The sequence below is a fragment of the Nicotiana tomentosiformis genome, chromosome 11, assembly GCF_000390325.3.
Source record: "Nicotiana tomentosiformis chromosome 11, ASM39032v3, whole genome shotgun sequence".
In the NCBI taxonomy this organism is placed as follows: Eukaryota; Viridiplantae; Streptophyta; class Magnoliopsida; order Solanales; family Solanaceae; genus Nicotiana; species Nicotiana tomentosiformis.
Window position 1 is genome coordinate 52800018 of NC_090822.1, and position 13642 is coordinate 52813659.

Sequence of the window (13642 nt, forward strand, 5' to 3'; positions counted from 1 at the left end):
AACATCAATTGTAGAAGTTAGAATTTTTTAGTTTTCGTTAGGCTTGAATTGAGGTGCCATTCGTGTTTTTGATGTTGTTTTATGTGATTTGAGGCCTCGACTAAGTTTGTATTGTGTTTTAGGACTTGTTGGTATATTTGGTTGAGCTCCCGGGGGCCTCGAGTGGATTTTAGATGGTTAACGATCGACTTTGGAACATAAGGCATGGCTGGGCAGGCCTGGACTGGTGTGATCACACATGCGAAGGTCATGGTCACAGGTGTGAGGCCGTCGATTTGTGGATGGCATCGAAAAAGCAGCCTGGAAGGAACTAGCAATTGTCATATATGCGATGATTTTGTCTGCACCTGCGAGGTCGCAAATGCAGTGCATTGGGCACGGAAGTGTAGCTCAATGAGAAGGCTGGGGAGCGCAGGTGAGGAAGAAGTTCTACAAGAGCAAAATTGCATCTGCGCATGTGTTATCGCAGAAGCGAAGGTAGGGCGTTCAGGGGATAGCGTAGAAGCGGAGGAAATGTCCGCACCTACAAGACTGCAAATGCGGTTAAGTGGGTCACATGTGTGAAAGCACTGGCAGTATACATTTCGAAGGGTTTCCGACATTTTATCATTTTTTGACTTTTGAAGATCGGTTGGAGGCGATGTTTGCGAGGGATTTCGAAGGGATTCTTGAGGTAACTCACTTTTGATCCTTTTTATGCAATAATATTGTTTCCCCATTGAATTTCCCACCTACTTTGTTTGTTTTTGAGGTGGAATTTTGGGATTTTGGGCTAGGGATTGGTGAGTTAAATTTGGGGAATTGAGTGATGATTTGGTGTCAGAATTTGGTAAATTTTATATGGATGGACTAGTGGTGGAATGGGCTTCCAGATTCTGTAACTTTTAATGGATTCCGAGGCGTGGTCCCGGGGTTGAATTTGAGTTGACGTTTTGTCTTTTGATTTAGAACTTAGCATTTTTCATATGGAATTGATTCCTATAGATTGAGTTGATTGTATCGAATTGTTTGTGGCTAGATTCGAGGCATTATGAGGCCGATTCTATAGGCAAGGGCTTGTTGGAGTAGAGATTTGCATGGTTGGAGGTAAGTAACACTTCTAAACTTTGTTCTGAGGGTATGATTCCCGGAATTTACATGATATATGATTGGTGTTGAGGTGACGCTCATACTAGGTGACGGGCATGTGGAGTGCACCATAATAATGGTGACTCGGTCGATTCCGTAGAGTCGTGTAGTTATCTTACCTGTATATTATTAGTGTACTCTATGTGTTATAGCATTTTAGCTGTGATTCATGCTAGAAATCACATTTAGGCTATGTGCTGGTTCTATAGCGACCCACAGTGGTCGTTCATTACTGTTGAGTTATTTGCTTAATTGCAGTTATGTACTCAGTCATATTCATCATTTCATATCATATCTCAGTCTTTATTATCATACATTGTCACATCATGTGTCATTGGTTTGGGCTGCTTAGCATGAGTATTGTGAGCCCGAGAGACTGAGAGATTGATGACTGAGTGAGGCCGAAGGCCAATTTGTGAGTGATATTGATGGGATCATGCTGCACACCGCAACGATTAATATTGACTCATGATGGGATTTGGCTGCACGCCGCAACATGTATTATTGATCCACGATAGTATCGAGATGCGCACCGCAGAAGGATTTATTAGCGCTTGGGTTGGATCTTCCCCTCCGCAGTCTGCACACCCATAGTGAGCACGGTTGATATTAATTCATGATGGGATCGGGCTTCACACCACACTGGGTACTGTACAGTGCTGAGTGATTGTGTGAGAATTTAGACAGTCAGGTTGAGAACTCTGAGAGTGTGAGTAGGCGAGGCTTTCATTGTGTTGCATCACATACGACATGCATATTGGCATGTAGATGTAGAGATGTCATATTCCTCTTATCATTCAACCTTGGCATATTTAATTTTTTTTGAGCTTAACTGTTAAACCTGGAAGCATGTCTACTTTCATGTGTTGTACCTGCAGATTATGAGTTTCTCTCAGATACTATTATCATATTTTTCTGTTAATTTCCATACTGTTAAATTCTATATTCTGACAGTATTGTCCGAGCTCGTCACAGTTTTTAGTCCAAGGTTAGACTTGTTACTTATGGAGTTGGTTGTACTCACGCTACACCCTGCACTTCGTGTGCAGATCCATGTATTTCCGGACACGGTGGTTGCTAATTTTTTGGATTTTCATCAGTCGGAGATTATCGAGGTAGCTGCCATGGCGACCGCAGACCTTGACTATCCTCCTTTATTTTTTTAGCTTTATTTATACTATTCTACTTTCCTAGACAGTTTTTCAGTTGTCAGACCGTGTTATTGTATAGATGCTCATGTACTCCGTGACACCCGGATCTTTTGGGAAATTCTCTATTAGGTTGTGGCTCTTTCATTTAGTTTTTATGAGGTTTTATTTCCTTAAACCTATTTCTATAAATTTTGAATTTAAGAAGCTGGTATTTTGTGAGTTTTTAGCTTGCCTAGTATCATGATAAGCGCCATCACGACACTTGGGATATGGGGTCATGACAAGTTGGTATCAGAGCCTAGGTTACATAGGTCTCACGAGTCATGAGTAGGTTTCGTAGATACTTGCGGATCGGTACGGAGACGTCTATACTTATCTCCGGGAGGCTGCCAAACCCTTAGGAAAACTTCATATTCTTGTATTTTTATCGTACGAATTAGTTGATTCCGGGAACTAAACTTCTATTATTCTATTCTCTCACAGATGGTGAAGACACGTGCTACCAGATCAGGCGGGCGGCTACCAGTACCACCAACTAGGGCCACAAGAGGTCAAGACCGAGGTGCAGCTCATATAGCAGTTAGAGCAGCACTTGTAGACCCACCAGTTGCTCGAGCTCAAGAGTAGGTTCCAGATATTGTTGAGCCGGTGGGACCATCTCAGGCACCAATTGTGCCAATTGTGATTCCAGGCCTTCAGGTGGATTTGGCCCAAATATTGACTGTTTGCACTAGCCTTGCTCAGGCGGTTTCTGTTCAGGCTGCGCCAGCCACTTCTTAGGCCGGGGGAGGTATTCAAACTCCTATCGCCCGTACTCAAGAGAAGGTTGTATAGGCACTTCAGACACCGGGGGTGCTACCAGCCCTCTACGAGATGAACTCTACAGAGAATAATGGAGGAGCACATATTTCTTTTATATTAAAACAAAGAAAGCTTTTTAGCGCAGTCGGTTGCAATTGCTCATGCCCTGGTGCGTCCCGTTATGAGTGATGAGGAGCATAAGAGACTAGAAAGATTTGGGAGGCTCCAGCCTCCATTATTCAGTGGGGCTAAGTCAGAGGATGCTCAGGACTTCTTGGATAGGTGCCAGCAGATTCTTCGCACGGAGGGTATTCTAAAGACCAGTCAAGTCTCCTTTACTACTTTTATGCTATGGGGGCTTCCTTCAGATTATGGATGGCCTATGAGAGGAGCGGGCTAGTCGGTGCAGCACCACTTTCATGGCATGAGTTCTCCGTTCTCTTCTTGGAGAAGTTTGTGCCACAGACCCGCAAGGAGGAGCTGAGTAGGCAGTTCGAACAGATACGCCAGGAGGGCATATTTGTGACCCAGTATAAGATGAGGTTTTCATAGTTGGCTCGTCACGCCGTTTGGTTGGTTCCCACTGAGAAGGAGAGGATTAGGAGGTTCATTGATGGCCTTAACTATGAGTTGCGTGTTTTAATAACTAGGGGTGAATGTATCAGGTGCTAGGTTTGACGAGGTTGTGTTGCTCGATGGCTAAAGCTGGTTTGTAGTTAGGAGAGTGACGAGAGGCAGGCGAGGATGCCTCGTGGTTTAGGTGGTTTCAGCAGTGTTTCTTCTGGGGGTCAGTTCCACCACAACAGGGGTCGTCCTTATAGGCTCGCTCAGATGGCTCGTCCAGTTGATCGTGGCGCATCAGCTAGCCATGATTCATACAGTGCTCGACCGGGCCAGTCATCTATCAGTGCACTCCCAAAACAAAGTTCATCTCGTGGTCCTTCAATTCAGCGTTCATCTGCACCAGGTTCCTCTACTAGCCATTGTGGTTTTTAGGTCTGCCTCAGTACTTGCCGCCATTGTCAGAAAGGGGTTATTTTGAGTGTGGAGAATTTTGTCATGTGAAGAGGCATTGTCCCTGCCTTTCGGGAGGTCCAGTTCAGCATAGGATTCAGGTTGCGACTGTTGTACTAGTTCCTTCACCACACGCTCAGCCATCTCAGGGTGGGGCTTAGGAAGCTAGAGGTTGCCTTAGAGGGGGAGGTTGATGATGAGGCGGTTAGGCTCGATTCTATGCTATTCCTTCCAAGCTAGAGGCCTTTGCTTTAGACACATTGATCATATGTATTGTCTCAGTATGCCACAAGGATGCTTCTATATTGTTTGACCCTGGTTCCACTTATTCGTATGTATCATCATATTTTTCTTATTATCTAGATATGCCCCGTGAGTACTTAGTTTCATCTGTTCATGTATCTACACCAGTGGGAGATACTGTTGTTGTGTACCATGTGTAACGGTCGTGTGTAGTGACTATTGGGGGATTGGAGACTAGAATTGATCTCTTATTGGTTAATATGGTTGCTTTCAATGTGATTTTGGGTATGGACAAGTTGTCTCCATGTCATGCTATTCTTGATTGTCATGCTAAGACCGTGACGTTGGCGATGTCGGGATTGCCGAGGATCGAGTGGAGAGGTTCTCTAGATTATGTTCCCAGTAGGGTGATTTCTTATCTGAAAGCCCAACGGATGGTTGGGAAGAGATATTTGTCATACTTGGCCTTTGTGAGAGATATTGGAGTAGATACTCCTACTATTGATTCTGTTCTGATGGTGCGAGATTTTTCGGATATGTTTCCTGCAAACCTGTCGGGCATGCCACCCGACAGGGACATTGATTTTGGTATTGACATGGTGCTGGGCACTTAACCCATTTCTATTCCTCCGTATTGTATGACATGAGCTGAGTTGAAGGAAGTGAAATAGCAGCTTTATGAGCTTCTTGATAAGGGGTTTATTAGGCCTAGTGTGTCGCCTTGGGGTGCACCAATTTTGTTTGTGAAGAAAAAGGATGGTACTATGCGGATGTGCATCGACTATAGGTAGTTGAACAAATTTACAATAAAAAAAAGTATCCTTTGCCGCGTATTGATGATCTATTTGACTAGCTTTAGGGAGTGAGGATGTTCTCTAAGATTGATTTGAGGTCTGGGTATCAGCAGTTGAAGATTCGAGACTCAGATATTCTGAAGATGGCATTCAGGAACCGTTATGGTCACTATAAGTTCTTTGTGATGTCTTTTGGGCTGACCAACACCCCAGCAACATTCATGCATTTGATGAACAATGTATTTCAGCCATATCTTTATTCGTTTGTCGCAGTATTCATTGATGATATCCTGGTGTACTCACGTGGCCAGGAGGAGCATGCCCAGTATTTGATGATTGTACTACAACGGTTAAGGGAGAAGAAGCTTTATGCCAAGGTCTCTAAGTGTGAGTTTTGGCTTAGTTCGGCGGCGTTCTTAGGGCACGTGGTATCCAATGAGGGGATTAAGGTGGATCCAAAGAAGATAGAGGCAGTTTAGAGTAGTCCCACACCGTCTTTAGCTACTGAGATTTGGAGTTTTCTCCGCTTGGCCGGATATTATCGTGGCTTTGTGGAGGGTTTCTCGTCCATTGCAGCACCTTCGACCAAATTGACCCAGAAGGGTGCTCCATTCAGGTGCTCAAATGAGTGTGAGGAGAGCTTTCAGAAGCTAAAGACTGCCTTGACCAAAGCTCCAGCTCTAGTTTTGCCTTCATCATCAGGATCTTATATAGTGTATTGTGATGCTTCTTGGATCAGTATTGGGTGTGCCTTGATGCAGGAGGGTAGAGTGATTTCTTATGCTTCGCGCCAGCCCTATGAGAAGAACTACTCTATTCATTATTTGGAGTTGGCTGCAATGGTTCATGCATTGAAAATTTAATGGAATTATCTCTATGGTGTGTATTGTGAGGTTTTTACGGATCATAGAAGTCTCCAGCACTTGTTCAAACAGAACGATTTAAATTTGAGGCAGCGAAGATGGTTGGAGCTGCTAAAGGACTAAGATATTACCATTATCATCCCGGGATGGGCAATGTGGTGGCGATGCCTTGAGTAGGAAGGCGGTGAGTAGGGGTAGCCTTGCATTTATTCCGGTAGGAGAGAGACATCTTGCATCAGATGTTTAGGCCTTGGCCAATCACTTCGCGAGATTAGATGTTTCGGAGCCCATTCGGGTTCTAGCTTGTGTGGTTTCTCAGTCTTCCTTATATGATCGTATCAGAGAGCGTCAGTATGATGATCCCCATTTTCTTGTCCTTAAGAACACGGTTCAGCACGGTGATGCGAAGAAGGTTACTATTGGGGATGATGGGGTGTTGAGGATGCAGGGTCGGATTTGTATGCCTAATGTAGATGGGCTACATGAGTTGATTCTTGAGGAGGCCCACAGTTCGCGGTATTCCATTCATCCGGATGCGGCAAAGAGTACTAGGACTAAAGGCAGCACTATTAGTGGAGGAGGATGAAGAAGGATATAGTTGGGTTTGTGGCTCGGTGCCTAAACTATCAGCAGGTGAAGTACGAGCATCAGAGACCAAGCGGATTGCTTCAGAGGCTTGAGATTTTTGAGTTGAAATAGGAGTGTATCACCAAGGATTTTATAGTTGGGCTCCCACAGACATCGAGAAAGTTTGATACTACTTGGGTTATTGTGGACCGGTTGACCAAGCCCACGTATTTCATTTTAGTTGGGACTAGTTATTCTTGGAGTGATTGGTTGAGATCTACGTCCCTAAGATTGTTCGCCTTCACGGTGTGTCGGTGTCCATCATTCAGATCGGGGCATGTAGTTTACATCGCAGTTTTGGAGAGTAGTGCAGCAAGAGTTATGCACACAGGATGAGTTGAGTACAGCATTCCACCCTCATCTGGATGGACAATCCGAGCGTACTATTTAGATATTGAAAGACATGCTATGCATTTGTGTCATAGATTTCGGGGGTTCTTGGAATCACTTTCTGCCGCTTGTAGAGTTTGCCTACAACAACAACTACTAATAAGATGATTTAGATGGCTACGTATGAGACTTTGTATGGGATATGGTGTCGGTCTCCGGTGGGATAGTTTGAGCCATGCGAGGCTAGGCTATTGGGTATTGACATGGTTCAGGATGCTTTGGACAAGGTTAAGCAGATTCGAGATCGACTTCGCACGGTGCAGTCTAGGCAGAATAGTTACGCTGATAGGAAGATTCGGGATGTTTCTTACATGGTGGGAGTGAAGGTATTGCTCAAATCTTCACCCATGAAGGGAGTTATGAGGTTCGGGAAGAAGGGCAAGTTGAGCCCTTGGTATATTGGGCCTTTTGAGGTGCTTGAGAAGATTGGAGAGGTGGCTTACAAGCTTGCATTGCCGCCTAGTATGTTGAGTGTTCATCCAGTATTTCATGTTTCGATGCTTCGGAAGTATATCGGCGATCCGTCTTATGTGTTAGATTTTCGCAAGGTTTAGTTGGAGCAGGTGGCCATTTTTAATCGGTAGGTTCGAAAGTTAATGTCATATAACATAGCTTCAGTAAAGGTGCAGTGGAGAGGTCAGCCAGCCGAGGAGGCTAATTAGGAGAACGAGCGGGAAATGTGGAGCAGATATCCGCGCCTATTTGACACTCCGGGTATGATTCTTGACCCGTTTGAAGACAAACGTTTATTTAAGAGGGGGAGGATGTAACGACCCGATCAGTGGTTTTGAGCATTGTAGCCCCGTTTCCCCATTTATTGCTTATTCTATACTCAATTGTTTATATGTGACTTGCTGGGGTAGTTGGGTCGGGTTCGGGGATGTCTCGGGATGAATTGGGACACTTAGTCCCAAGGTTGGAAGTTTAAGTTGAAAGAGTGGACCGGATGTTGACTTATGTGTAAATGACTACGGAATTAAGGTTTGATGGTTCTGATAGCTCCGTAGGGTGATTTTGGACTTAGGAGTGTGTCCGGATATTGATTTGGAGATCCGTAGTTGACTTTGGCTTGAAACATCAAAAGTTGGAAAATTAGAAGTTTCACATGTTAAGAGGTTTTATAGAGAGTTTACTTTGTAGTTACCGAGCTCAGATTTTATTTCCGGAAGGTGCAATAGGTATGTTCTGTCAATTATGACTTGTGTGCAAAATTTTAGGAGAGGTGATTTAATTGGTTTCGGCATCGATTGTCGAAGTTGGAATTTCTTAGTTTTTGTTAGGCTTGAATTGAGGTGTGATCCGTGTTTTTGATGTTGTTTGATGTGATTTGAGGCCTCGACTAAATTCGTATGGTGTATTAGGACTTGTTGGTATATTTGGTTGAGGTCCCGGGGGCCTCGGGTGGATTTCAGATGGTTAACTAATCGAATTGGGAACTTAAGGCATGGTTAGGCAGATTAGGACTGGTGTGATCGCAACTGCGAAGGTCATGGTCGCAGGTGCGAGGCCGCAGGTGTGTGGGTAGCATCGCAGAAGCATCCTGGAAGGAACTGGCAGTGGTCACAGGTGCGATGATTGTTTTCGCACTTGTGAGGTCGCAGATGCAGCATATTCTGCGCAGAAGCAGATCTCAGTGACAAGGCTGGGGAGTGCAGGTGCGGAGGAAGTTCCGCAGATGCGGACTCGCATCTGGGCATGTGTTATCGCAGAAGCAAAGGCAGGGCCTTCAGGGGAAACCGCAAAAGCAAAGGAAATGTCCGCACTTGCGACACCGAAAATGCAGTTAAGTGGGTCGCAGGTGCGAAAGCACTAGCAGTATACATTTCGAAGGGTTTTTGAGATTTTATCATTTTTGGACTTTTGAAGCTCGGTTGGATGCGCTTTTTGCGAGGGATTTCGAGGGGTTTCTTGAGGTAAGTCACTTTTGATCATGTTTATGCAATAATATTATTTCCCCATTGAATTTCCCACCTAGTTTGTGTGTTTTTAAGGTGGAATTTTGAGAGTTTTGGGATTGGGAAAATTTGGGGATTTGAGTGACGATTTGGTATCGGAATTTGGTATGGTTGGACTCGTGGTGGAATGGGCTTCTGGATTTTATAAATTTTATTGGATTCCGAGACATGGGCGCGGGGTTGACTTTTGAGTTGACTTTTTGACTTTTGATTTAGAACTTAGCATTTTTCACATGGAATTGATTCCTATAGCTTATTAATTGTATCAAATTTTTTGTGGCTAGATTCAAGGCATTCGGAGGCCGATTCGCAAATCAAGGGCTTGTTAGACTAGAGATTTGTACAATTGGGGGTAAGTAATACTTGTAAACTTGGTTCTGAGGGTATGAATCCCTAGATTTACATGCTATGTGATTGGTGTTGAGGTGATGCCCATGCTAGGTGATGGGCGTGTAGGCGTGCACCGTAGTAATAGTGACTTATTCGATTCTGTGGAACTATGTAGTTATATTACCCGAATATTATTATTGTACTCTATGTGTTAAAGCATTTGAGATGTGATTCATGTTAGAAATAACGTTTAGGCTATGTGCTGGTGATTTTGGGACCCGAGAGACTAGAGAGATTGATGATTGAGTGATTTGGATTGCTTAGCATGACTGAGATTGATGACCCGAGATACAAATCACATTGTCACATCATGTGTCATTGATTTGGGTTGCTTAGCATGAGTGTTGTGAGCCCGAGAGACTGAAGATATGGATGATTGATAATTGAATGAGGCCGATGGCCTGTTTGTGAGTGATATTGATGGGATCGGGCTACACACAGCAATAAGTACTATTGACTCATGATAGGATCGGGTTGCACGCCGCATCAGGTATTATTGATTCACGATGGGATCGGGTTACGTGCCGCAGCAGGATTTATTAGCGCTTGAGCTGGATCTACCCCTCCGGAGTCTGTACACCCATAGTGAGCGTAGTTGATATTGATTCATGATAGGATCGGGCTGCACGCTGCAGCGGGTACCGTACAGTGCTGAGTGATTGAGTGTGATGAGTAAGAATTTGACAGTCAGATTGAGTACTCTGAGAGTTTGAGTACGCGAGACTTTCATTGTGTTACATCACATACGACATACATATTAGTATGTAGATGTAGATATGTCATATTCATCTTATCATTCAGACTTGGCATATTTTATATGTATTGAGCTTAACTGTTAAACCTGGAAGCATGTCTAATTTTATGTACTGTACCTGCAGATTATGAGTTTCTCTAAGATACTATTGTCATATTTTTCTGTTAATTTCCATACTGTTAAATTATGTATTTGGACGATATTATTCGAGCTCGTCACTGCTTTCAGTCCAAATGCTAGACTTGTTACTTATTGAGTTGGTTCTACTCACGCTACACCCTGCACTTCGTGTGCAGATTCATATATTTCTGGACACGGTGGTTGTTGATTTTCTGGAGTTTCATCTGTCAGAGATTATCGAGGTAGCTGCCATGGAGTCCGTAGATCTTGACTCTCCTCCTTTATTTTTTTTTTGCTTTGTTTATACTGTTCTACTTTCCAAGACAGTGTTTCAGTTGTCATACATGTTATTGTATTGATGCTCATGTATTCCGTGACACCCGGATCTTTTGGGAAATTCTCTATTGAGTTGTGGCACTTTCGTTCAGTTTTTATGAGGTTTTATTTACTTAAACCTATTTCTATATATTTTAAATTTAAGAAGCTTGTATTTTGTGAGTTGTCAGCATGCCTATCATGATATGCGCCATCATGTCACTTGGGATTTGGGGTCGTGACAAATGTCCATGGCAAACCTACCACGAAGTCCATTGTGATACGCTATCACATCCACTCATGTTTATCACTCTTCTGAAGCAAACCACCAAGCCTCTAATGCTCATACTTGACTTGCTGGTAATTAAAACAACGAGCAACATGCACAACGATGTTTTCTTTATCCTCCGCCTCTAATAATGTGGTTTTAAATCATGATACATCTTCGTAGCACCCGGATGAATGGAATACCATGAACTATGAGCCACCTCAAGAATCAACTCTCTCAACCCATCAACATTAGGAACACAAATCCGGCCTTGAATCCACAATACACCATCATCACCAATAGTCACCTTCTTAAAACCACCTCGCAGCACCATATCCTTAAGGACAAGCAAGTGGGGATCATCATACTGGAGACCCTTAATGCGCTCAAACAAAGACGACTGAGATACAACACAAGCAAGGACTCTACTAGGCTCCATAATGTCTAGTCTCACGAACCTGTTGGCCAAATCCTGAACATCAATAGCTAATGGACTCTCCCCAGCAAGAATAAATGCTAAACTTCCCATTCTATCCGCCTTTCTACTCAAGGTGTCTGCTACCACATTAACCTTCCCCAGATGATAAAGATTGATGATATTATAATACTTCAATAGCTCTAACCACTCCCATTTCCTCAAATTCATATCATTATATTTAAACAGTTGCTAAAGACTCTGATGACGGTCCGTATAAACCTCACAAGACACGTCGTATAATAATGCCTCCAAATCTTAAGCATGTGTATAATAGATGCTAACTCCAACTCATGCACTAATAGTTCTTCTCGTGGGTATTCAACTGACACAAAGCATAGACAATCATCCTACAATCCAGCATCAACACACACCCATCCCAACCCATGAAGCATCACAGCTGGCTGTATTTTAACCTGATCCCGAAGGTAAAACCACAACTCGTGTTGTAGTCAAAGAAGTCTTGAGCTTCTGAAAGCTCTCTTCACACTGGTCATACCACCTTAATGTGGTACCCTTCTGCGTTAACATAGTCAATGGGGTTGTGATAGATCAAAGTCTCTCTACGAAGCAGCGATAATACCCATCAAACACTAGGAAACTCCGAATATCTATAGCGGTAGAAGGTCTGGCAAACTTTGAACTATGTTAGTCTTCTTCGGGTCCACCGTAATCCCCTCACTGGGCACCACTTGACCCAAGAATACCACCGAGTTAAACCAAAACTCACACTTAGAAAGCTTGGCATAAAACTTCTTCTCCCTTAAAGGCTGGAGCACGATCCTCAAATGCTGCTCATGCTCCTCCCTACCACGGGAATACACCACAATAACATTAATGAACATAATGACAAACGAATCCAAATAAGTCTGAAACGCACTGTTCATCAAGTGCATAAATGTTGCGGAGGAATTAGTCAAGCCAAAATACATCACCAAGAACACATAACGCCCATAATGAGTCCAAAAAGTAGTATTACAGATGTCTGAATCTTGATCATAAATTGATGATACCCCAATATCAAGTCAATCTTCGAGAATACCCTGGCACCCCGAAGATGCTAAAAAAAATCATCAATGAGCGGCAGTGGATACTTGTTCTTAATGGTCACCTTCTTCAACTGCTGATAGTCAATACATATTCTCATAGACTTATCCTTCTTCACAACAAACAACACCGGTACCACAGAGTCCGATCAATGAGAGCCTCAAACAATATAACAATGTCAAGTTAAGAGAAAGATAAATTTCTAGTAAATAACAATGTTTTAGGTTGGGAGATCTTTAGTACCGATACACCATCGTGTTTTTAGCATGGAGTCCGATCTCGGCCCGATCGGCTAAGTCGTCTCACCCGGAGATATCTAATCACAACACCGCCATGTGCGTGGCATGGCGTCCGATCTCAGCCCGATCGGCTAAGCCGTGTCACCATAATGGCATGTGGGTCGACATCACATTTCGCTAGCAATCATCTCATTCCAATTAAGGGAAATAATCTCATCACAATTAAGGGGAATAATCTCATCATGTATATACAAGGATTTACCCCTCAATCACTCCTACACTGGCACGTGTAGTTTTGGGTTAGGATTAATCAGCGTACCCTTCCTCGGTGACTGATTCATACTCCAAAACAATTCTTATAAAAAGTAATTAAAGCTCATTTCATAATATTTCCCACATCTTTTCATTTCGTTGGCACTAGTGGCCACAAATGTAATTTCGTTCTTGGCACGTCGGCCGTATTTTATATTTCATACTCCCTTCTTTCACTTTCAAACATCATTATAGATTATCCACAATAAGGGCATTTATAATCAAGACTTTCAGTTCATATATGGGCAACAAGAGTCTTAAGCACATAGAGTTTTCATCCACAATTTGGCATAATAACTTGCAATTGAAACATGATTGAAATCACAATATTTCGACACATTGGTCACATTTAAATACATTCTCGAAGGAGAACATAATATGATAGGACCATTTGGCACACATTTTTAATAAATATCTTTCAACAGAAGCTTATTCCAATTAATCAAATGTATAAAGAATAACTCGGAACATGAGAAATAAGAGCTTGGCCCTTTCATACTGGAAACATATGAGAACACTGAGGGATTCGATTCTAGGAGTGAAGTGTCACACCCCAAACATGGGGAGCCGTGGCCGGCACCTGATGCCATATTTGGCCCGAGCGTACCACTCTATAACAACGAACTCTGGAGGTGGTAACCCTCAACTTAAGCTGATGAGGCCATATTCTGAATCATCTTAAAATATCATCTCTCTCATCTGAGGGGTAAACATACCCAAAAGATCATATATATATATATAACTTTACAGGCTGAT

The 13642-nt window shown here is 43.1% G+C and overlaps 1 protein-coding gene across 1 annotated transcript; it reads right to left on the reverse strand.

Moving 5' to 3' along the window:
* Nucleotides 1–10958: 10958 nt before the first annotated feature.
* LOC138901457 (uncharacterized) lies at nucleotides 10959–11459 on the reverse strand. Its single transcript, XM_070189224.1, has one exon. The coding sequence runs from the start codon at nucleotides 11457–11459 to the stop codon at nucleotides 10959–10961; it is 501 nt and encodes a 166-aa protein (XP_070045325.1).
* Nucleotides 11460–13642: the final 2183 nt, after the last annotated feature.

Excerpts from the sequence above, each read along its gene's own strand:
- LOC138901457 (XM_070189224.1), bottom strand. The coding sequence starts at position 11,459 with ATGAATTTGAGGAAATGGGAGTGGTTAGAGCTATTGAAGTATTATAAT.